Source organism: Choloepus didactylus, chromosome 1 (genome assembly GCF_015220235.1).
Source record: "Choloepus didactylus isolate mChoDid1 chromosome 1, mChoDid1.pri, whole genome shotgun sequence".
NCBI classification, from domain to species: domain Eukaryota; kingdom Metazoa; phylum Chordata; class Mammalia; order Pilosa; family Megalonychidae; genus Choloepus; species Choloepus didactylus.
The window spans coordinates 81,693,079-81,717,824 of record NC_051307.1 but is presented as its reverse complement, the minus strand read 5'-3'; the positions used below and the strand labels follow the sequence as shown (position 1 = coordinate 81,717,824).

Below are 24,746 nucleotides of genomic sequence, written 5' to 3'. Positions count from 1 at the left end.
GCTATCTTCAGAGCTCCCTGAAGGATTGAACCAAAGTTATCCTCTGTGGGATTTGGCTTGGCATTGCCCTGTTGCTTGGCGTCTTTCCTTTCCAGGTCCCATTTCCCCCACTCCTTACTAGTTTTTCTTGGGAATACTTCCTGCTTAGTCACTTTGACATGAATTTTTGTCTTGGGTCTGCTTCTGTGGAGCCTGACTTCAGACAAAGCACCCTGTCAAACTATTGAAAAGCCACATGGATTTAATGCATTAAAAAATGAAAAAGAGGTGATCTGCTGCTTATTTAAAAATTTAAAGCAAAAAATCATGCAAGCCTCTGTTTTACAGGAAGAGAATTTGAAGGAGAAGAAGAATATCTGGAGATTCTCGGCATCACCAGGGAGCAGTCAGGCAAATATGAGTGCAAAGCTGCCAACGAAGTCTCCTCAGCAGATGTCAAACAAGTCAAGGTCACTGTGAACTGTGAGTATAGCAGGAGTCAGCAGGTGCTATGTGCCCAGGGCCCACCTCCACCTCCAGTGAGTTCTAAAGATCCCATTAGCAAAAGAATATTGCATTTCAAGCAGATACTCTTCTGGTCAAGGATGCATATTTTTACATTGGACATGTCAAAAGGCAGGACTTGGCCTTTGAATTTGATAAATCGACTCTACCAACTCTAAATGTAACCTGTAATACTTTCAGCAATGCACTTTGTCTCTCTGTCTTTCAGTTAGACCATAGAATTAAGAAAACATCATAAAACAGCACCAGCATTTGTGACAATCATTATTGTGGTCTTCTTGGAGACCAAGGTCATAGATACTACATTGGAAAGAGGAACAATTAGTATCTGCTTTAACTGGAATTTTCTTCTTAATGCATTGTTTGTCAGAAGGGAATAACTCAAGATCAAACTTTATACTCTGTTATTTAACTAATTGGCCTTGGGAACATAAAGCCACTGTGGTCAGATACATTGTGTCCCCAGTGGCTAATACATTAATTTGAATTATCTATTTGTCCCAAAGTATGGGCATATTAGAAAGAAGATTTCATTAAGATGCATAGGTAAGTGGGCATACTTTGAACTTCTCAGATGAAAAGATCCTTAGATGTAGTTCAAAAGGGGTAGAGAAGGGCAGGGGGAAGAATCCATGTGATGTGTGTCACCTAGCAAAGGAATAAAGAGAATTCGTTTATCCTGTTCAGTTAGGAGTGACTTCCCACATCATTCAAATTCAAGTTCCCACATCACACAATTGTGCTAGTGAAGGGGACAAAGGGATGCCTTGACAGCTCTTCCCTTCCTGCATTTAGCACATGTGTACATACACATATAAACACATATATATTTACATACATATGCACACATAACACACATGCACAGACATAGGCACACAGACATAGTTGCATAAACATCTTAACCCATATTTGAAAATATGCTTCAGACCTCTGTGAATTATTTTTGGTCATTTTATGTCTTCCTTAAAGTATATGCCAGAAAATTCTCTCTAATCTTTTCAATAACCCTGGCAGGTAGACATAAGTGACTTCATTTTGGAGTTTAAGAAACTGAAACCCAACGAGGTAAGATTGTCATCCCAAAGTGACACAGAAAGAAGTACAGGAAAAGGAATTCAGACACAGGTTCGTTTGATTCTAAAGCCCATGCTTTCAGAAGAGAAGAAAGAGTTTTCAATTCTTAGTACCTACTTGTGTAGCATTGGATTAGAGGATTTAGATTTGTCATTTAAAGCTCAGTAAACCCATGCGCAGTAATTTGGAAACTGAGGCTTAGAGAGCCACCCAGCCTGTGCTGTTCTGCAGTGTTTCCCACAGCCTTACTCTAACCACACAGCCTTCTGAAAGAGACAAGCAATGTCCTTCATACCATACCCAGAAGACTCCAATACATATGATTGCCCTAGACATTTATGGTACTAATTTCCTAGAAGCAGGGGCTGCATTTGATGAACTCTGAAAGTGCTTTTATCCCTAGCTGTCTATGAAGTTTTTGGTAATAGAGTTTTGAAATGCCAGTGTTGCTATTCTTTTCTGGTACTGGGTGTCTTTCAAAGACACATTAATGATCTCAGTGTTATAAAATGCTTTAGGACCTTTTTTCCCCACATGAAAGGCAATTTCTCTGGCTGTTTATATAAGTTTATAATTAGGTTAGTTAGCTTCTTTTATGTACACACGGTCATGCCATCATCTTCTACTTCTTCTCTGACTTTTGGAGTAAAGATTTCATTTTCTCTTAATTGACCTTCATCTTAATTAGATTTCTGAAAGTCCAATCATGGAGTACATAGAAAATATTTATGTTTCCATTGTGTGAAAGAAACATCAAAGTGGTCTGGTTTGCAGATTGTTCCCAAGATCAAAGCTAGCTGCCTGGGCCCTATTATTACTGGTGCAATTATTCTGACATTGCTCCTTGACTGTCCCCAAAGTGTAACTTAGAACAGCAGAAAATGTGGATAATTTTCAATAAAAGGCTTTTATGAAAATGCAAGCTTTTCCTAGTGATGAGTGAACCACAGGAGTATATGAAAAAAACCTCAGGATTCTAAAAAGACCATCTCATAACAAATTACCTGGACGTCTGTAATGAGCTCGGTCAGAAGTCCTGTATGCCCTAACCAGTGGCACCTGGCATGTGACTGACCTTACACAAATTTCTGAACAAATGTTTTCTGAGTAAGTAGGTGAAAAATCTCACAGGTAAATTCTGCCCTTTTAACGTTTCTCCAACCTTTGCAAATGATCTTGATCACAAATCAGGAAGTTTATTCTAATAGAAATTTCCTTTGGAATCACCTTCCTACCAACATTCATAAGCTGTGTTTATATTATGTTAAAACAGCTAGTTGGCAGGTTAAAAAAGACATTGCACCTGTTGTCTTGTTCAAACAATTCATCCTACTCAAGTATGATTCTATTAGGTAGATGAAGACTCCAAGATTGAATTAGAACCAGATCTGGCCAGCAAAACCCTTGTATTTCTGAAAATATCCAGGATCACCTTTGTCACTTTCAACTAAGCCTGCCCGCTATGAAAATGCCCCACATTTTCCTCTTCCTCTTCAGAACATAATTTTGGAATTAGGTCAGGGGATCAGGATGGCTAAGATAACTAATGGTGGAATGGATTACTGCAATGAAACAGACCCTGTACCACTTTAAAAAGAAATCCCAATGCTAGATGCTTTCTCCCACCAAAATTTTGATTCATTTACTGAGTCAGTCTGCCAAAAGATATTTGTTACAGGGAACTGACGCTACAGTGGTAAACAAGAGATCCATAACACTATCTCCTTTTAGCTCACAAGCTCAATTTTATAGCCTCTCCTTTTTACTTCTCTCAGATAACCCTCCTACACAGTAAGTCTATTGCATTGCACACAGCCATGTTACATTCAAAATCTACTTTTCATAGTGGTAGGAGTTCCTGGAGTTTAAAGAAAGCTAAATTATTGACTGGAAATCTCCTCAATTAAATCAGCTTAATAACATTTTACACAATAGACAAGATTTCTGGTTGCTTGTATCTTACCCAAGGGTAGCGAATATCTTCCAGATGTCAATCCTAGGGACAGACTGTCTTTTAATTATAAGTTCCAGGTGCAAACACTCAATTTCAGGGTGACATTCCCTTGGTCCACCTCTGTCATGGTGTTTCAACAGTGCATTAAAAGTATCTCCTTGATTTGCCTCACTCTAGTGCCCAATATCCCTAGGATAATATCTAGCAAATAGCAAATATTCAATAACTATACACTATTAGTTTTATTTGGACTTTTCCTATACTGGGCTTTTTCTCTATTCCTGGAAAAATTCTTATCAAAAGTTGTCCCCAGCCCTCAAGCTTGTCCCCAACCTCACTGACCAGCTAATTTTCTCACCTTCCTCCTTCCCACAGGTTCCTCTCTAACTGGGTTCATATTGTCACCCTTTCTAACTCTTTTTTCCTCTACCTGTCTCTCTTTGAACTCCACCTCTGCCTCCATCCTGTGTCCACAGCTATCCAGTGCAATCTGGATGCTGGGGGACATAGGATGCTGGCTTTTCTAAAGCTCACCCTTGCATTTGATAGCCATGTATTTAGAAGCAGCAGAAGTTCCATAGAATACACAATCGGGACTGGAGAAATCTGTTGTCTCCAGACAGCATACATGTATTCGAACTGGACTCTTCAGTGCTTGGATTGAAATATCACCTAAAGAGGAAATTTTAGGAAAATGAGCACTCAGTATAGAACCAGACTGGTCACCTTCTCTAGCTCTTCACTATACCTATCCATTCTCCATGCCAACTTTAAGTTTATTCTTGTATTTAAGAGGTAATAATAAAGATGAATCTTAATTTTTATGGATCTGTATGAGATCTTCAGAGTAACTAGTCAGTAAGAATCCAGAGTACTGTATTTTCTACCATAATTTTGCAATATGAACAAGATCATACTTTTCTGAGTACATGCAGAATACCAGGAACTTTGCAGTAAATTTTGTATACACTCAATATAATCATTGCATCAATGATGGTGAACCAAAGGAGAGGTTTTTGTGGCCTAGCCTGCTCCAGTAAGGAGGGCTATTTAATTTTTATCACTGAAATTTTTAGAATTGTCTATACATGGTGATTTTAAAAAAGGACAAACTTTTAGTCAGTTTTATTTTTGTTTTTAAGTTCTCTACAGATGATACCCTTTCTTATTGTCAGTACCCTTTGCCTCACCTCCCTTGGTACACTCCTGCACACTCAGCCAGTGAGAAAGTTAGTGTCATCCTCATGTATAAAGGACAAAAACAAGCTTTGGCACAAAATCAAATGGTTTGTGAATGGGGGAATTGGGACTCTCACCTAGGTCTAATTCCAAAGCCTATGCTCCTTTCATGACACCAGGTAAATAACAGTAATAAAAAATAATAAATTTAATTGCTTTAGATATTAAAGGTGTCTTCATATAAATACTATCATTTGATCTTTACATCAAAACTATGAGATAGGTAGGAAGATGTGTTAGTTTTCCAGGGCTGCTAAGATAAAAACCACGCAATGAGGAGGCTTAAACAACAGGATGGTTTGGGAGGCTGGAAGTCAAAATTCAACATCCTGACAGGCCATTCTTTCTCCTAGAGTCTGTTGCATTCTGGTGCTGGCTTGCCACGATCCTTGGGGTTCCTTGGCTTGCATCTCTGCCTCCATCACATGGTGCTCTGTCTCTTTGGTCTCCTCTAGTGTCTTTCTCTGAATTCCGGCATCTACTGACTGAATGCATCTGAATTTCCTCTTTTGATAAGGCTTTCAGCCAACAGATTAAGGTCCACCCTAATTCAATTTGGCCCTATCTGAAAAGGATCTTTAGTGATCTCATGCACAAATGAGTTTGCACCTTAACTAATAATAACATCTTCAAAGGTCCTATTTCCAAATGGATTTGCACCCATGGGATTGTAGATTAAGACTTGCACATGTCTTTATGAGGCACATGATTCAATCCCCAACAGCAGGCATCATTACCTACTTTCATAGGTAAGGTTTTCCAGGAGGTCTTAGTGTCTGATAACATCCTATACGGCAGAACCCATAATCTCTGACTCCAATTTCCAGCTCTTAATCTATATTTATAGCCACTATGTCACTGCCTATTGTGCCATTTTTTGATATCCTGTAAATGGAAGAAATATATAATATTAACTATTCAAGGTACCCATATGCTCCCCTAAATGGTATTTTCCCTTATAAGGAATTCATTTTTCTCTAAAAGAACTCTTTCAAATGGAAGCAGAAGAGTAGAGAGATTCAAAGCACAGGCTTCGGAACATGATAACCTAGGGGTATTATTAGGAAGCAAAGAATGTCTAAAAACTAGTGCAATACTGATACATGGTAAATGTCTGTAAATTAAATCTTTTATTAAGAATTTTCTTCTTTTTTAATTATTATTCCCAATATATGGAAGACTAAATGAATGATATTTTGTTTCCTAGCCCACTGTCATTGTTATCCTATTCACTCTAATTGAAGGAGTCTTGCTATTGGTGATATAAGAAGAAGAAAGGACTTATTAATATTTTTAGAACCCGGGATTTGGAAGTAATAAAACTGGAAGAGTCCTCTGACAATTGTAAGCTATTCTAAAGTCACATAAAGAATAACAATGGATCTCCATGCAGTGTTTTTATGAAGCCACATTTTTATTATAACAATATTTTGGGCAAGGACATCTATTTTAACTACACTAGGCATACCTCAGTATGATTTGTAATAATTTTTCTTAGCCTCACCTATTCAGAATTCATTACAAGTGAATTTTGAAATGTTCTTCCCAGTAAGCCATGAAAGAACAGGCTTGCAAAATTGTGTCATTTGAGAAATACTGGAACAACTTGCTCTTCATTCATTTATCAATATCTGTGAATTTACCCTGGTACTAGAAACTTCCTAGGTTTCCAAGCAGAGAAGCAAGTGTTTAGCTTTTGTAATTGACTAGTGTCATCCTTTCCCAAGATTAATGCTGATGTGAAAGTGAAATGAGGGAGAAAATTGCAGAATAACCTGATGCTTTTTTACATCCTTTTTAACTAACAAGATTGGAGTTTTCTAGAGGCAGAAAACTTGGAAACTATTTTTTGAATAGGAAGAGAATATTCAGAAATAAGTGAGTTGAACCAGGTGCTGAAGTGCCTGGTTTGATTGATTCTTGTATACTAGAGCTCACTTTACTATTTTCCCTAAAATTTTCCCTCTCTCCCTCTCTCTCTCCCTCTCTATCTCTATCTCTGTCTCTGTCTCTATCTCTATCTCTAGCTCTAGCTCTAGCTCTTTATCTCTATCTCTATCTCTCTCCAAATTCTAAGCAGATTGCTTGGGTCTGCTTTTCCCATGCACACATAGCCATTGGCCTTTGGACGGAAGGGTCCTTTTCTCTTTGAAGGCCGATAACCTACACAAGCACAGCCTCAGCCAAGCTGGTGCTCGAGTCTACCAGCCTATCTTAGTCATACGGACCTGTAAACACTTGTTCCACCCACTCTGGGATTGTTTTAAAGACACGGAGCAAATTAGGATGTTAGATGTGTTTCTGAGCTCATTTCAAGCCTGCTTTAGTTTTGTAGGCCCAGTCCTAGGAATTAAAAATCAAGTACACAAATGCCAGAGAGAGTAGAAAATGGATACATTCTATGCAACAAATAGACTTCAAACTGCACCACCACACATACAAGTGAAATTTACCTGGGTCATAGAAATAAAGGAAATGTAGGATAAAAGAAGGTAAAATAATCACCTAATACTAGTTTGGTTATTTTTCTGAATTTTTGCAACAATGCCAAGCCAAGCTCGGGTGGGAATGGCCTTGGCCTCCTATTATTTTTGTCAGACTCCTCAAAGTCATCTGAAATTGTAATAATAATAACAGTGACAATGATGATGGTGAAAAAGAAAAATAGCCAGGTTATTCATTTAAAATCCTAAGCCCTTTAGTATCCCAGTTTAACTTACGAAAGAAAAAACCAAGCAAATATCATAATCTACAGTTGAAATAATTGATGGTGTATTGAAGGAGAGAAAAATTTACATTTCCATAAAACCTGTTAAGAGTCCCATTTAAGTAAACCAAGCCTGTAGTTTCATTAATCATCTCTTACTTTATTTAGTGTACTAGTGACCAGCCCCATTCAGCTGATCACGTAATTCAGGTAAATGGAGCTTCAAGACAATGCCTTTCATGCCCCCTTCCCAATTGTCCTTCCTCATTCTTCCTGCATGGAAATTCTGGAGTGCTCACTGACTCTCATGTATACCCATGTGCCTGTCCTTCCTACAGATCCTCCCACCATCACAGAATCCAAGAGCAACGAAGCTACCACAGGGCGACAAGCTTCACTCAAATGTGAGGCCTCAGCAGTGCCTGCCCCTGACTTCGAGTGGTACCGAGATGACACCAGGTATGTGCCAAAGCTGCCATTGCCCCACTGCTCTGCCATGTGGTGCTAGGTGCACCAGAAGTCCTAATTATGACAGTTGTAACTATGCAGACCTATACTATTACACTCTTCCTGTTCCATATCCCATTATCACCTGCTTTGGAACCTATAGCTACTAAGCTAAACCCCAAAAGCATCCCGGCAAAATGCAAAAAGTGAAGTAGGTGGTCCAATGAGTAGTTTCCACCTGCTTGTCTTTCTTGCTTATAGTGGAAACTCAAGCTCAGTGAAACTCATCCATTTCTGAGTCTTCCCTGTCAATGGACGTTGATTCTGATAACATGGGATTGCACAATTAAAATGTGGGATTGAGCAGGGAACAACAAACTCTAACTGCTTCCTTTCTCTCCTTTCCCTCCAAATGTAATGATGGGGAAGGAATTGCTAAGTTAAAAATGTCATCAGTGTTTCCTTTTACTCTTCTGTTTTTGAACTCTTAGGATAAACAGTGCCAATGGCCTTGAGATTAAGAGCACGGAGGGCCAGTCCTCCCTGACGGTGACCAACGTCACTGAGGAGCACTATGGTAACTATACCTGTGTGGCTGCCAACAAGCTGGGGATCACCAATGCCAGCCTAGTCCTTTTCAGTAAGTATGCCAAAGCAGGGCCCAATTAGATAGAATTAAATTTATTAGATTCTCACTTGCAAAACTTGAAAATCGACCCTTATCTATTAAAGATAAACATATACAAAAGAAGAATATAGTCACTGAAACAAAACACAGGATCCTCAATCCGTACATCTAAGAAGAGATTAACAAATGCAGGAACTTCTCAGTTTATTGGCTTAAATTTGTTAACTGCTTTGGGTTTTTTGTTGTTGTAGTTTCTTTGTTTTGTTTTCCATGGTTGGTTAAACTGCAAGAATATTCAGAGAACACAAATCTCTTTGGTAATGGTCTCTTTAAGAGCAGAGGTGACATAAGAGCCTAGAAGTTTACGGCATTTTAAAAAATAGCAGTGATGAGAGTGATTGAGGAAGAAATATTCAGTGAGAATGGATAAGGTGCTGAAAGAGGGGAAAGGCTGAAAAAGAGAGAGTATTTTTAACAGTACAAAAGGAGGGTTAGAGTGAATGATTAAATCAAAACATAAAATCTAGGGGAGGAAAAATGGTTGCAGAAACGTTTTCATATGCCAGGAGAAGGCATTATTTTTCTGCTACTTTTTTAGAACAGAGTTGGAATGGTAGGAAAGAGGAACATTTCTGAAGACCAGATAAGATTCTGAAAGTAGACTAGAGAGGAATAAGTCATTGTAAAGTAACTGATGTCAGTAGGAGACCCTGTCTTGAAGTCTTTCTCTTTAGCAACATGTTAAAGCCCTGGATCTGCCTTCCACACCTGGTCTGTCCAGTGACCAGAGCAAAGGAGCAGGTGCCCTCTGAGAGACAGAAGTATGAGAGGTAGGATCAAAGGAAAATGATAAAATTTGCAATAGGCACAAATGTTTTGGAATAACCAAAAGAAACAAAAAAGTTAGCACATCTTGAGTCTGAAAGTTTATTTGTACCAATGGGAAAAATCCAGAAAACATTATTATTATTATTACTGTTATTTTGGATAATAAACCACTAAAAGGTTTTTTTTCTGCACAGGTTCAACTGAAAAAACTAGAAATACTATGACTGGGAGAGATGGCTCCATCTTACTTTATTCAGTTTGGATGAGGCTTAAAGAAAAAAAAAATTTTTTTTACAAAAAAAAGGCAATTTAAATGAGTGGTCCCTTGAAATGCAGCATTAAAACCATTTTTAAGCTACTTGAGTTTTAACTCCACTTATAAGAAACAACCACCACAAACTATTCTAAATTTGGCCTTTGTTTTCTCATTCATGACTCTCTTTGACTTCAGTCTGTGACAGTTTGATGGGATATGGCTATACAAATCCTGTGTCAATATGAAGTCTAAAATTCATATTCCTGTTTACTTGTCTCCAAAGACCAAACATCAGTGTTCTTTGCTTCAGCTAGAGATAGTAATATCCTGAGACACTTGAGAAAGGTATTTATTAAGAAATGCAGTTGCCTGCTTCATTCTGATGTTAGGGATTCTGAAGTAGGGGAAAATAAAACAGATCAGCCTCAACAATTAACTTGAGATTCCAATAGATGTAAATTAACCTGGTTAAGGAGAACATATACTTAACATGAAGGTTTATAGGGGCTGGAAAAGAATAAATGGGACAATTGGATTAGCTAGAGAAAGTGCGCGACTGTAAATGCATTAACATATATATCCTCCCTTTTCCAGAATAAGAAGTATGTTAATGATTATTTCAAATAGTAAATAAAATGACAGTGATAAACTGAGTGACAGGGTGGGGAAGGAGGGCAGAAGGACAGAATACTTAGAGTAAAGGGTATGGCCATTTGCCATATCTCAAGCCCATCTCAAGCCCATAAATCCATCACCCTATCCATAAAAGTCTATTTAAAGGAATCAATCCAGAAAAATTAAGAAATTTCAAGAATCCTACAGAATTTCCATTTGTAAACTGAGAATCGGAGAATTTGGCAAGTATCTCACAATCATATGATGACCTGGCAGAAGTCACTCTAAATTATATATTTACACAGTGCACGGTGCAGGGCTGAAGAGCATCCCACTTCCGGGGGGGCTCACACCAACCTACGGAACAGCCCACGCAGGTGCTTGTTCAGTAACACATGCATCAGCTTCTGGGAAAGTTGGGAGGTTTCAAACTCGCTGAAGAATAGAACGCTAAAAGTTGTCAGGTTTTGAGGTAAAAAGGAGATATTAAAACTGCTGAAAATTAGTGAACCTGCCGTGTTGTTTCTTAGATCCAAGGCATAAGTGTGAGCATTTTATGGGACAGGCATTTGCTTCTTCTATAATAGGAGTGGAATCCTCCCCCACCCCAGTCAGGTTTGGAGGGCCCCTTGTTACAGCCTGCCCAGCTGGAATCTTGAGATTGAAGCTTTGTGGTAGTGTATTTTCACATAAGCAAAAAGAAAAAAGGAAAAGGAAAGGGGGAAAAGAAAGTACATGAGTGGGGAGATTGCCCACTTCTTGGATTTAAAATACAATAAGTGGGTCTAATGGGGAGAAAGAAGACATTGAAAATGTGGGTGGCTGTAATTTTCCACAGATCTGTGTCAGAAAGGGACAGATGCTTGGGGGGCATCTGCAGCCAGCCAGCCCTGACAGAGAGCGCTGTGTGGGCAGCTGACCAGGCCAGTCCAGAGCAGATGAGGCTGGAGCCCAGAGTCAGAGCCCCTGAAGAGCTCTTGGTCGGTCAGCACATTCCCAGCCACATCCAGCACCGTGACAGGTGCTGACTTTTCACACAATGTCAGTTTGTGGTCACTGATACATCTTGTCTTCTGCCACATGCACACAAACGCTTCTTCACTCTCAGTTCAACTGTTCATGTCCAGAGGGGTCAAAATAATTGATTGAGAGGGTAAGTTTACATTATATTCACAGCCATTTTTTCCTAAGCCAATGGAAATAGTCCTTTCTCATTTGTCTTATTCTCCAGACATTCTAGCATTCTTTTTGGCAAGGATCCATAACACCTCAGTCCACATAACCATGTAATACCTTTTATATCTCTTCCCTCATCCCTGGGAAAAGTGTTACCTTATATAACTTTTCTGAGCACATTAATCCAATACCACAATATGTGTGAGCAATGATTCAGCATTGCCTAGATCAAGACTTGGACTTCCTGCGATGCCAAGAAAAGTTCCACTCTCAGCACATGAAATATATAAACAGATTCCATATGTTAATGCTTTTTATTATCAACTGAGTCCTTACAATGTACCATGCCTTGTGTACTGTGCTAAATGCTTCACATACATGATCGCATTTAATCGTCATGACAACCCTATTAAGTACTTATATTTCTCCATTATACAAAGTGGTTAACTCATGCAACTAAGTAAGGATGAGCTGAAATTTAAATTCAGGTAGTCTGTTTCCAAAGTCCAGACTCTAGACCAGTACATTTTTTAGATTTTTGTATGTGGGGAAATGGTGGGAGATGTATCTTTTGTAGTTTGGAAATGAAGAGACATCTAATTTCATTGTTCTTTTTTCATTTAATGAAGCACTTACCTGGGTTACTATTGTCATATTCCTTCCCACCCAGAATCACTGCTTTGGCGTCCTCCTACCTCCATTTCCATCAATCCCCACCAGCCTGGGGTCCTCTAGATTAGTTAGACTGTTGACTTTTTTGTCATGTTGATTTTCTAAGCTAATGTTCCAGCCTAGTAGTCATTGTTAGGCTCTAAGAGTGGAATATCCCCACATGTTAAAGAACAGTCCTGCTGATCAGTTGCCTTCTACCAAGAGACATGTAAGGATTAATAAGATATTTTGAGGCTATTGAGTTCAAAAGAATAAAAATACAAAGAAATCTACACTGGGCCAAACCACATCATTGAGTAGGAAGTTGTTTTTAATTTCCTTTTTAATTTTAAATGATCATCAATCTGTAAACGTACAATTAAAGTTTCAAGCAATACCTAAGCAACCCAGCACTGGAGAGAGTCCTCATAATGAAGGCCTCCCTTCTTCTTTAGAAATCATTTTAAGTTATCTTAGGACCCAGCGTTTAAACATAGAATACTTGATGATGCTAGTTAAGATTTTGGCAAAGCCTCTTAATCAGCTACTTTTGGATGCTACATAATAAAACAGTTTGAGCTGCTATTTGAGCCCTACCCACATGTATTTCAAAAGACTAGCTGCAAACTCCCCATAAGGACTTTCCATAGATAGAAAAAGATACAAGAACCAGCCAGAGGCCCAGCCCATAGGAGTCCCCGTGACAGCGTGCCCGTCGGCTGACAGCCCAGGCTTCCCAACCCAACGACCAATACCTAGCAGATCCTTGGAACAGCGTCTGTCTCCCCCAGACCCCAGCCTTGGCCCAAAGAAAGAATGCGATGGAGAAGGTGGCATTATGGGTAAGCACACGAGCTCTGGGATCACACTCAGATGTAAGTTCCAATCCTGCTGGAACTTGGGCTTGGGGCTTCTGAACTGGAGCCTCTGATCCATCCTCGCAAAATGGGGAGTCACCACTGTTCCAGGGTCTCAGAGAGCTCAGGACACTGAACAACAGGCATGGGGCCAGGAAAGGAAGCCTCAGGAAACACCAGAGGATGAATGAGAGGTTGGGGAGACCAATGGACTGATTTCACACAAGCTCTGAGCACAGGTGCCCCTGAGAGCTGTGTGTCCATTGAAAAAAGACCCCCAGGGCAGCCAGGCAGGTTCCTGCCACTCCCTGCCCAGAGCTCACCCTCATTCTCCTGTACGCCCAGTCAAGGGTCCTCTTGGCTGATCTCTCTGTCCCTCTAGACTCAAGACATGCAACCTCATCTAGACAGCCTTCCCTGACCAGAGCTCCCTTAGCTCCTGGGGCTACTCTGGCAGCCCCTCAACAACAATCAACAAACAAACAAAAAAACAAACTAGTTTTAGTTTCAAGAATAGGCATCGACTATGCTGAACCTCTGTAATACCCACCGGAAAATAAAAGAAAATTTTATCTGGGTTAATAAAATTACCTCCATGTATACACCCTACCCTCAATCTCAGTTTTTGTCATTAGGTACTTTTAATCCAAAAAGGTTTCTTGTTAGGGGTTAGTGCCCATTTATCTGTTTCTTATGATAGCCCAGCAGAATCAGCCAATACCACTCCACACCCTGCTTCCCACTTAGCAGATAAACAACCCAAAGCTCCAAGTTAAAGACTTGTTAAAAACCACAGCATAAAGCACTAGGGCCAACTTTTGAGTTCTCTTCTGAAAACTTACCAATCAGCTGATGAACTTTGCTGACCTCCTCAAAGATTATCAGCCCGAGGAGAACCACATAGGACCAAGTCACACACACACCTCCTTTTGAATCCTCAAAGTCAGAGGACTTTTTTTTTCCTAATATAAATGGTATTTATTTTATTTTACACTCTTACTCACAAACCCTGGCATACAACTGTAAAATAGCAGCAGAATGAGGGTAGAAGAATAAGGATAAAATGCTAGGATGGAGAAGCATCTAAGGAATGATAAACCAGTAGAATGGAATTAACAGAATGAGAATAGCTAATGGGGCATGAGAGGGCTAAGATGATAATAGGATGGAGTTAAGACGGTAATAACAAATGGGAAGCAGCTGAAAAGGTGATGAAGGGAGGGTGGCTGTGATGGTTTAGCAATATAAATGGTCTTGTATAAATGAGGGCAGAGTGTATTTGCCCAGCTGTGAACAGTGTGATGAAAAAATATTAAGCTGAGTCATTTAAACAGCCTGAATAATAATAGTAATAATAGAAATAAAATACAGTAGATGGAATATAATATGGGACAGTGATCTCCAACTGCTACATAAATGCTGAGAGCAGTTTACTTATTTATTTTCAAAGCTGGAGACTTAATGCCAAATAACCAGTGGAAGTTTAAACCATTTTTCTATTTGACACTTGTGTAACTAAGACGCAATTGTTCACTGGGCTATAATTGACTTGCTTCATCTTAATGTGCTTAGGAAACTTTACATTTAAACTACAACTTTTAGCCAAGCTAGAGTAAAGCCCACTCTGCAGAGAAGACTGGGTATTCTGTGTCCAGTTTATTGAGTATCCAGAGTACAGGTAAAATTGGCTCTAAGCTCATGGTACAAGATGAGGGGCAGACCAAATTTGAACATGCACTTATGCATTTCTTTTTGTGGTTTTGATTCTTGCTGACTTTCATTTCTAGTTGGTCTTTATTTCAACAAGCTGTTTGGTATGTAGAAATGTAGAAAAGTATGTGCTAATTATGTTACACTATACGATTTGGGGGTAGCAAGTAAGGTATTCTACCTGATGTATCTTTCTACATTTCTGAATCATCCTTGGTGGAGGATTTAGAGTTAAACCTAGGTATTTGATGGACTAAATAAAATTACCTTAAAGCTTGAACCGAGCATATTCAATTTTTGGTCAGTAGTTTAGGTAGTGGGGGGGGGGGGTGGTGGTAAGGGACTCATAAACCATGACTCCAGCATTCAAAAGTAAAGCACCTTTTATTACTCAATGGGATTTATCATCAAGCAAGTTTGACTGGTTGATCAAATTTTGGGTGAAATTGTGTTATAACAAGAGGGTGAGATTGAGGAAAAGACTAAAAATAAAACTGTATCATGTCAAGACATTTACCTTGGTATTACACTGGCCCTGATATCAGTAATATGGAAGTGAAAATCTGAGGGAAAATTTGAATTAATATTTCTTGAAATAAATTTTCTGGATGCTTGGCTAAAGCTGATATGAGCCCTAAGGCTTAGGGAGAACAAAGATGTCCATAGGTCCATCTGTCATGGGCTAGAGAGACCAGATCCAGAACCAGGATGCATGACCTGAATTTGATCACTACTAATTTAAACCCTTAAACCCAACTCTCCAAAAGATCAGTAATCTTGGTGGGTTTTTTCCAGTGGAAGGTAGAATCCTGTTCGTAGTATTACTACAATCTAATGTTGTCAACTACTTTAGCTAAATTTTTTTTAAAGTATCTGAATTTTAACTTCACTAATAGTTATCTTTGATACTTTGGTGTCAGTTGAAAAGACAGAAGAATGCATAATGGGAGATACAGTACTATAGCATAGAAATTCATTGGTTTTATAATTGTTTGAGTAGCTAAACATGAGACATATATATATATACAAACATTTATATAAAAATATATAAACTCTCCATGATGCTTACTATTTTTTCCCCTTTAGAGCGTGTTTTACCCACAATTCCCCACCCCATTCAAGGTCAGTATGATTTTTATCGTTGTAGCTGTGCTGCTGGGTCATTCTCCATCATCTGTAACGGGCAAAATACCCAAAGGGGAAAACACATTCACAAAATTCATGTACAATAGAGATCATTTCTTTCCTCAAACCTTCAAAAGAAAGTCAACCAGTTGCCACCAAATAAGTTAACAGACGTAATGGGTCTGTCACTTGAACTAACATCTAGCTGGTCCGTAGCTGGGAAGATAATGCTAAACTCAGAAATCAATTTTTTCCTCAATCAGTATTTTTTGCAGATAACTATGAATTCACATTCTTGGAACACAACCAGTTTCATTCTTTAGCCCCTGAAAATACGGATATTCTGACTGACTGTCCTCATATTAGGAGTCTCCTACAATCTGAATCTGAAGTCTTTGGTATTACCTGTAAAAATGACTTTATATACAGCCAAAGGTGAAATTCAACAAGATTACAAAAAGGGTAATGTTTTTTTCTTAAAATCTTGGCTAATTCAGGGACTTCCTCTTTTAAACATAACTGTTTTAGAGAAAACAAATAAAAAACCAAGGTAGACATCCTGTATTCCTTCCATAAAACTGTCTACACACTCAAATTAAATTTTGCCTCCTACATCACATTTGGATGCAAGTTACAGCCACAGATTTCTAGCTTAAGGCTACTTAAAGGCAAATTGGCAAATAAAATTAAAACAATACAAAAAATTCTGAAATGAAAGCAACCTGCCATTGAAATTAATTTCAGAAAAGTGATTTGCAAATAACACTCAAAGACCTGAGAAAAAAATGGAAACTAGGCTATGTGGGGCCTAGTGTAGAAAAATAAATCCAATTAAAAAATATTATCTTATACACTGTAAAGGAAATGTGCTCAGAATTAAAGGTAGAAAGCTGCTGTTTTAGAAGTTTAAAGACAAATCATGTATCAATAACACTTGTCCAAACTAGAAATTAGGCCAAAATTGGATGTAGATATTCCAAGTGTCAGTAATGCAACACTTTGCATATGTATCTATTCATATATATGCAAACTTATTTTAATTTGTTTGAAATGAGGCTTTCAAAGTTTTTAAGGATCAACTAGGCAGCTTAATAAAAGAGTTATTTTTCAATTTTACGAAGAGGCCAAACTATTTTTAGTATAAAAGCTTAGAAATCTATTGAATAAAAACCTCTTTAAAATATTAATAAGATCTGTTTCTTACCCCAGCCACTAAAAATAAGGACCATTAAAATGTGGCTGTTTTCTAGACTTGACACAAAGCTTCATATTTACGGAAAATATCCCATTTTGAATTCCTGACATGACACACTTATTTTAAGACATTTATCTTCGAGAGATGCTGCAGAGATTGACACCGTTTTGTCATGTTTCCATCTTGCAGATATCTTGATGTGACAAACGTGCACACACACACACATTTGTCCTAATGGATAGTATTCTCAAAGAGGCCATGCTCCATCCATTGTAGAGTGTCACAATGATGCTAGGTATCCTTTGTGGGAGCAGTTCTGCAGCCACAAACCCAAATATTTTATCTGGTCATGCATTATGAAATATGTTAACACTGAACAAAGTGAAACCAGACACTGTTCACAAAGGGCAGCATTCGGATATTGAAAAACAGTCTGGACTAGGGATGGAGCACATAGGATGGAGCACATGGGATGGAGCATGTGGGATGGAGCACGTGGGATTTGGTTGAACTTTATATTTTCCCACAAATTGAATTGTTGATTGGAGAATGACCCTAGTTTGATTTTATGTTGTAAGTAGACTGTAGTTAGCTTTCTTAGATCCAATAGTTTTTAGAGAATATAATTTATCTTACTACTAATACTTTGGGCTTCTGCTGGTGGAAATTGAAAAGCTGTTAATTATGACTGGGGGTAGTTGGTACGAAGAGGTTGGTATAGGAAGACAGTCTCCTCTTTAATTTCTCTGTTCTTTACAAGGACTTTTAACTTCCTAGAGACCAAATCCCTTTTTTCTCCTCTTTCCAGTCAAGACGGCAACCATGAAATGCAGTTTCCCATGGAAAGATATACTAATAGTAGGATACTTAACCCTTTTTATAGTGCCAATGAAATACTCAAGTATCTATGAAAAGTATGCCTCATTGTGGTCATAACTGTAGCACAAGACACAACTATATACAATAAGTAATTATCATATATTGCCATCTTCTGTGTGGAAACCTAAATTTGAACCCTAAAATAATTAATGTGTCCTAAGCAGTTGGCTGATACAAATGGCCTGTAGAATTTTGATCTGATTAGTTTCCTTAAGGTGTTTTGAAAGTCGGAGAAAGTCACAAAAATCCTTTCCTGTCCTCCCATCACTAAAAAAAGAGAGAACTTTCCGACCTATTTTCCAACCTATGGGAAATACATGTTTAATTTCAGCTGCTTCATTGTCCATACCTCTCCTTGCAGGGTGTCCCCTCCTGTCCCCACTCTCCGTGGCTCATCGAGCTGATAGATGATAAACAGCAGAGTCATAGCAGGAATTCAGTCCTAAACCCCTCCAAACTGTGATTAAAGAAAACAAGTCTCAATAAATCAAATATATTTCCCTTGGGTTTCCTTCATCATATTGCTTGATTTTCTGCAGTGATAATAATAATACCACTGTTTGGAATTGCACCAAAGGATAATTTGTATTGACTGTGGCCAATCATAAATTTTCATTTTCAAGTGTCTTTTCCTCTTCTGCCAAAAAAGAAAAAAAGAAGAAAAAAAGTGTGCTTCCTGCTCCTTAATTTAAAAGATATATATCTATAAATAGATAAAATAAAATGTTCCATCCTTGATCTGTTTCTGAAAGGTGTTTTTCCCCATTAATTTTAATTTAGAGTTATTTATTCTGAAATGAGTCCTGAATTGCATATATTTGCATAACTACCCCTGACTACATGCTGAAGAAAACCCACTGAATTGTAAAATGAGGAAAGAGTGGGCTCTAAATGTCTGAGGGAACTCTTTTCACTTTGTTAGGCTCAGATCATTTCCTGAGGCCTCTAAACACGGGAATGATAACATTGCTGCTTGCTTCCTCCCCATAAGCTTACTGGTGCATAGCCATTCTTTATGAAGAAAGTGTGCTTAGAGACACCCTCATATTTAGAAGGACTGGCGGTTGAAATGAGGTGATGAAACCAGCCTCAGAAAGTTAAAATAAGTGAAAGAGGGGAAAGGACAAGAAGAAACCACCATGTCTTGTTTTACTAACCTTCGAGTAGAGAATTCCCTTGAACTTGGAGTACTCTGGGCTCTATCAGCCCATCCTTCTCCGCTCACCTCCACTTTTCAAAAGAAACACCTGGAATGTGTTGCATGTGTTTGCGTCCCGTCTGATTATGCATCCCAAGTGAACAGCCTTTCCATTCACTAACCCCGTGAGGTGAATGGGTTTGGGAAATGTTGAGATTATCTCCCAGACTCAGGCATTGCACTGGGTTTTTTCACAGCTGCTTGCCATTCAGTCCCTGTTTTTCCATTGATAAAATGCATTACACATGGCTGGGTTTGCATGATTAATACAGCTGTCTCAAGCTCACTCTGAAAACAAACAAAACCCCAAAAAATTTAAGTTAAAAGAAAAATCTTAAAACAAGCCAGAGTCAAACAAGGTTTATAGAAATCCTAAATCAGCCTGGCATGTTTCCTCCCAGAGTAAGACATGTGTCCTTATAAGCTGACCCTATGAGGACATCAGATCACCCAGATTCGATCTATTGTAGGAGGACCAGATACCTGCTCTCACCTGGCCCTCCCAGGAAGGGGTTCTCAAACTGACACACCACTGGGGTGTGAGTGAAACTGAGAGAAAAATCCTGAACATAGACTGCGGCAAGAAGATGACTGGATATTCCCAACAGTTTCATTTATTTTCTCTAGGATAACAGCATTTATATCAATGGTTAAATGTTTCTTTTCAGCTTCTTATTATAACAGCAGTTTGACCTCATCTAATAATAGTGGTAATATTAATAATAATAACAGCTAACATACATGATGGGCTTATCGGATACCAATTGGAGTTCTCAGGGTTTTTGCATATGTTAAGCCAATTAACCCCACAACCCTAAGATAGTAACACGCAATTCTCCCACACTTTTTAAAATTATTTTTTACTAGAGAAGTTGTAAATTTACAGAAAAATCATGCAGAAAATACAAAGTGGCCATGAACCTCCAACATACAAGCACAGTTTTCTCTATTACTGACAATTTGAAGTAGTATGATATTTGGGTTACAAATAATGAAACACTATTATTTATAGTTATACTATTCATGTTTTTCTGTAGTTTACATTAGGGTTCACTGTGTTATACAGTACAAATTTTTAAGAATTTGTATTCCAGTACCATATAGACAACCAAAAATTTTACCTTTTAACCACATTCAAATATATAATGCAGTAGTGTTAATTACATTCACAGTGTTGTACATGATACATTAACGAAACTTTTCTATCACTCCAAACAGAAACTCTGTACTCATTAAGTGTTAACTCTCCATTCCCTATCCCCACCTCAGCCCCTGGTAACCTGTATTCTGATTTCTGACTCTATGAATTTACTTATTCTAATTTTTTTATATCAGTGAGTTAATATACTTATCCTTTTGTGTCTGGCTTATTTCACTCAACATGATGTTTTCAAGGTTCATCCATGTTGTTGTATACATCAGGACTTCATTCTTTTTCTGGCTGAATAATTCTATAATATGTATATATCTCATTTTATTTATCCACTCATCTGTTAATGGACAGTTGGGTTGCTTCTGTTTCTTGGCAAGTGTGAATAATGCTGCTATGAACATTGGTGTGCAGATCATCTGCTTGAGTCCCCGCTTTCAGTTCTTTTGGCTGTATACCAAGAAGTGGAATTGCTGGGCCATGTGATAATTTTACACTTAACTTTCTAAGGAATGGCCAAACCGTTTTCTACAGAAACTGCGCCATTTTACATTCACATCAACAATGAACAGCTGTTCCTATTTTTCCATATACTCTCCAACACTTGTTATTTTCCATTGTTTTAATAGTAGTCATTCTACCAGATGTGAAATGGTATCTCATTGTGCTTTTGATTTGCGTTTCCGTAATGGCTAAGGATGTTGAACATTTTTTCATGTGCTTTTTGGCCAATTGTACATCTTCTTTTGAGAAATGTCTATTCAAAGAATTTGCCTATTTTTAATTGGATTTCTTTTTGTTGTTGACTTCTAGGAATTCTTGATATATTCTGGATATTAAAACCCTTATCAGATATTTGGCCTCCAATTTATTTTCTCCTGTTGAGTAGGCTGCCTTCTCACTTTCTTGACAAAGTCCTTTGAAGCACAAAAGTATTTAATTTTGAGGAGGTCCCATTTATCTATTTTCATTTCATTGCTTGTGCTTTTGATGTAAAGTCTAAGAAACCATTGCCTAAAACAAGGTCCTGAAGATGCTTTCCTCTCTTCTAGGAGTTTTATAGGTTGGTTCTTATATTTAGGTCTCTGATCCTTTTTGAGTTAATTTTTGTATATGCATGAGATAAGAGTCTTCTTTCATTCTTTTGGATATGGATATCCAGTTTTCCTAGAAACATTAGTTGAAGAGACTATCCTTTCCCCAATGAGTGGACTTGAAACTCTTCAAAAATTAATTTGCTATATGAAGGTTTATTTCAGAACTCTCAATGAGATTCCACCAATCTATGCATTTGTCCTTGTTCCAGTACCATGCCGTTTTTATTACTGTAGCTTGATAATGCATTTTAAAGTCAGGAAGTATGAGTCCTCCTGTCTCAGTTTGCTAAGCTGCCAAAATGCAATATACCAGAAATGGATTGGTTTTAAAATAGGGGTTATTAGTTCACAAATTTACAGTTCTAAGGCCATGAAAATGTCCAGATTAAGGCATCAAGAGGTAGATACCTTCTATGAGGAAAAGCTGATGGCATCTGGGGTTCCTCTGTCACATGCTGGCTCTGCTGAACCTTCTTTCCCAGGTTTAGCTTCTGATTTCAGTGGCTTTCTCCAAAATGTCTCTGGGCTTCTGTCTCAGCTCCTGTGGGTCCTTGCTTGCTTTTCCTGGGGTAAAACTCTGGATTACCTATCATAGCTTCTCTGCAAAATGTGTCCTTCAGCTTCTCTCTTAGCTTCTCTGCTTGTTTGTCCCAGGGCATTTCTGTCCAAGCATCTCTAAGCTCTCTCTCTCTCTTCCTGAGCTCTCTTAAGGACTCCAGTAAAATAATGAAGATCAACCTTGAATGGGTGGGGTCACATCTCCATGGAAACAACTTAATCAAAAGATCCCACCCACAATAGGACTGCCCCAGAAGAGTGGATTAAAAGAACATAGACTTTCATGGGGTACATAACAGATTCAAATCAGCACACCTCCCAGTTCATTCTTCTTTTCCAAGATGGTTTTGGCTATTTGGAACACCTTACCTGTCCTTATAAATTCTGCAAATAAAGCTGTTGGAATTTTTACTGGGATTGCATTGAATCCATAAATCTCTTTGTATAAAACTGATATCTTAACCATATTTAATCTTTCAATCTATGAACACAGAATATCCCTCCATTTCTTTAGATATTCTTTGATTTCTATTAGCATTGTTTTACAGGTTTCCATGTACAAGTCTTTTGCATCCTTGGTTAAATTTATTCCTACACATTTTATTCTTTTTGTTGCTATATAAATGGATTTTTTCTTGATTTACTCTTCACATTATTCATTGCTAGTGTAGAGAAACACTATGATTTTTGTGTGTTGATCTTGTATCCCACCACTTTGATGAACTCGTTTATTATCTCTAGTAGCTTTGTTGTCAATTTTTCAGGACTTTCTATATATGGGATCATGTCATCTGCAAATAGTGAAAGTTTTAATTCTTCCTTTCCAATTCAGATGCCTTTTATTTCTTTTTCTTCCCTAACTGCTCTAGCTAGAACATCTAGCTCAATGTTGAATAACAGTTGTGACAGTGGGCATCCTTGCCCTGTTTGAGATCTTACAGGTTAAGCTTTCAATCTCTCTCCATTGTGTGTGATGTTACCTGTGAATGTGTCATATTAGCCCTTTATAAACATTGAGGAAGTTTCCTTCTATTCCTATATTTTGAATTTTTTTTCAATCCAGAAGGATCCTGGATTTTGTCAAATATCTTTTCTGCATCAAAATAGATGATCATGTGGTTTTCCCCCTTCAATTTGTTAATGTGGCATATTACATTAATTTATTTTCTTGTTGTTGAACTATCTTTGCATACCTAGGATAAAACCCATTTGATCAGGGTGTGTAATTCTTTTAATACACTGTTGAATTCAATTTGCAAGCGTTTTGTAAAGGATTTTTGCATCTATATTCATTAGAGAAAATGGTATGTCATTTTATTTTACTGTAGTATTTTTACCTGGCTTTGGTATTAGGGTGATGTTGGCTTCATGCAATCAGTTAGGTAGTGTTCCCTTCTCTTCAATTTTTTTTGGAAGAATTTGAGCAGGAATGGCATTAATTCTTCTTGGAAAGAATGGTAGAATTCACCTGTGAAGCCATCTGGTCCTGGGCTTTTCTTTGTTTGGAGGTTTTTGGTAACTGATTCAATCTCTTTACACGTAATTGGTCTGATTAGGTCTTCTATTTCTTCTAGAGTCAGTGTAGTTTCTCATGTGTCTCTAGGAATTTGTCCATTTCATCTAAGTTGTCTAATTTGTTGGCATACATTTTTTTAGTGTCCTCTTATGATTCTTTCTATTTCTGTGGGATCAGTAATAATGACACCCTCTGATTTCTGATTTTATTTATTTTCATCTTCTCTCTTTTTTCTTTGTTAGTCTAGCTAAGGGTTTGTCAATTTTATCGATCTCAAAGAATCAACTTTTGGTTTTGTTGATTCTCTCTAATGATTTTTTTATGCTCAATTTCATTTATTTCTGCCTTAATCTTTGTTATTTCTTTCATTCTGATTGCTGTTCTTTTTCTAGTTCCTCCAGGTTCCTCTTTGATTTTAGCTTTTTCTTTTTTAATGTGGACATTTAGGGTTACAAGTTTCCCTCTCAGCACTGCCATCACTGCATCCCAAATGTTTTGATTTATTGTGCTCTCATTTTCATTCATTTCAAGATATTGACTGATTTCCCTTGCAATTTCTTCTTTGACCCACTTATTGAGTGTGTTAACCTCCATATGTGTGAATTTTCCTGTTATCCACCTGTTATTGATTCCATTGTTTTCAGAGAGAGTGCTTTGTATAATTTCAATGTTTTAAAATTTATTGAGATGTGTTTTTTGAGCCAACATGTGGTCTATCCTGGAGAATGATTCATGGACACTTGAGAAGAATGTATATCCTACTGTTTTGAATGCCATGGTCTGTCTATGTTAGATCGAGTTCATTTACCATATTATTCAAGTTCTCTGTTTCCCTCTTGACCTCTGTCTAGAAGTTCAATCCACTGATGAAAGTGGTGTATTGAAATCTCCAACTATTATTATAGAGACATCTATTTCTCCCTTCAGTTTTGCCTGTGTTTGCCTCATGTATTTTGGGGCACCCTGGTTAGGTGCATAAATATTTGTTATTTCTTCTTGGTGGATTGCCCCTTTTATTAATATGTGGTGTCCTTCTTTGTCTCTTATAACAGTTTTACATTTAAAGTATATTTTGTTCAATGTTATAGCTACCCCAGCTCTTTTTTTGGTTATTGTTTGCATGGAATATCTTTTTCCAACCTTTCACTTTCAACCTATTTGTGTCCTTGAGTTTAAGATGAGTCTCTTGTAGACAGCATAAAGATGGATCATACTTTTTCATCCATTCTGTCAATCTGTGTCTTTAGATTGGGGTGTTTAATCCATTCAATGATGTTATCATTCAATGATGTTTAATCCATTCAATGATGTTAACATTCAATGATGTTATCATATAGGCAACCATTTTATCCTTTGGTTTTCAGGTGTCATATCTTATTTTT

General features: G+C 37.8%; 1 protein-coding gene across 4 annotated transcripts in view; it reads left to right on the top strand.

Moving 5' to 3' along the window:
- Positions 1–24,746, top strand: part of LOC119533935 (limbic system associated membrane protein) — an 878,762-nt gene that overhangs the window by 821,785 nt on the left and 32,231 nt on the right. For 2 of the 4 annotated variants that reach the window (XM_037835912.1, XM_037835895.1), the window contains 4 exons: positions 328–462; positions 7,817–7,937; positions 8,417–8,565; positions 15,733–15,768. In XM_037835912.1, the coding sequence (XP_037691840.1) occupies positions 328–462; positions 7,817–7,937; positions 8,417–8,565; positions 15,733–15,768 (441 nt within the window). The remainder of the gene's footprint in view (positions 1–327; positions 463–7,816; positions 7,938–8,416; positions 8,566–15,732; positions 15,769–24,746) is intronic. The other 2 variants (XM_037835904.1, XM_037835919.1) reach the window with 1 other exon arrangement.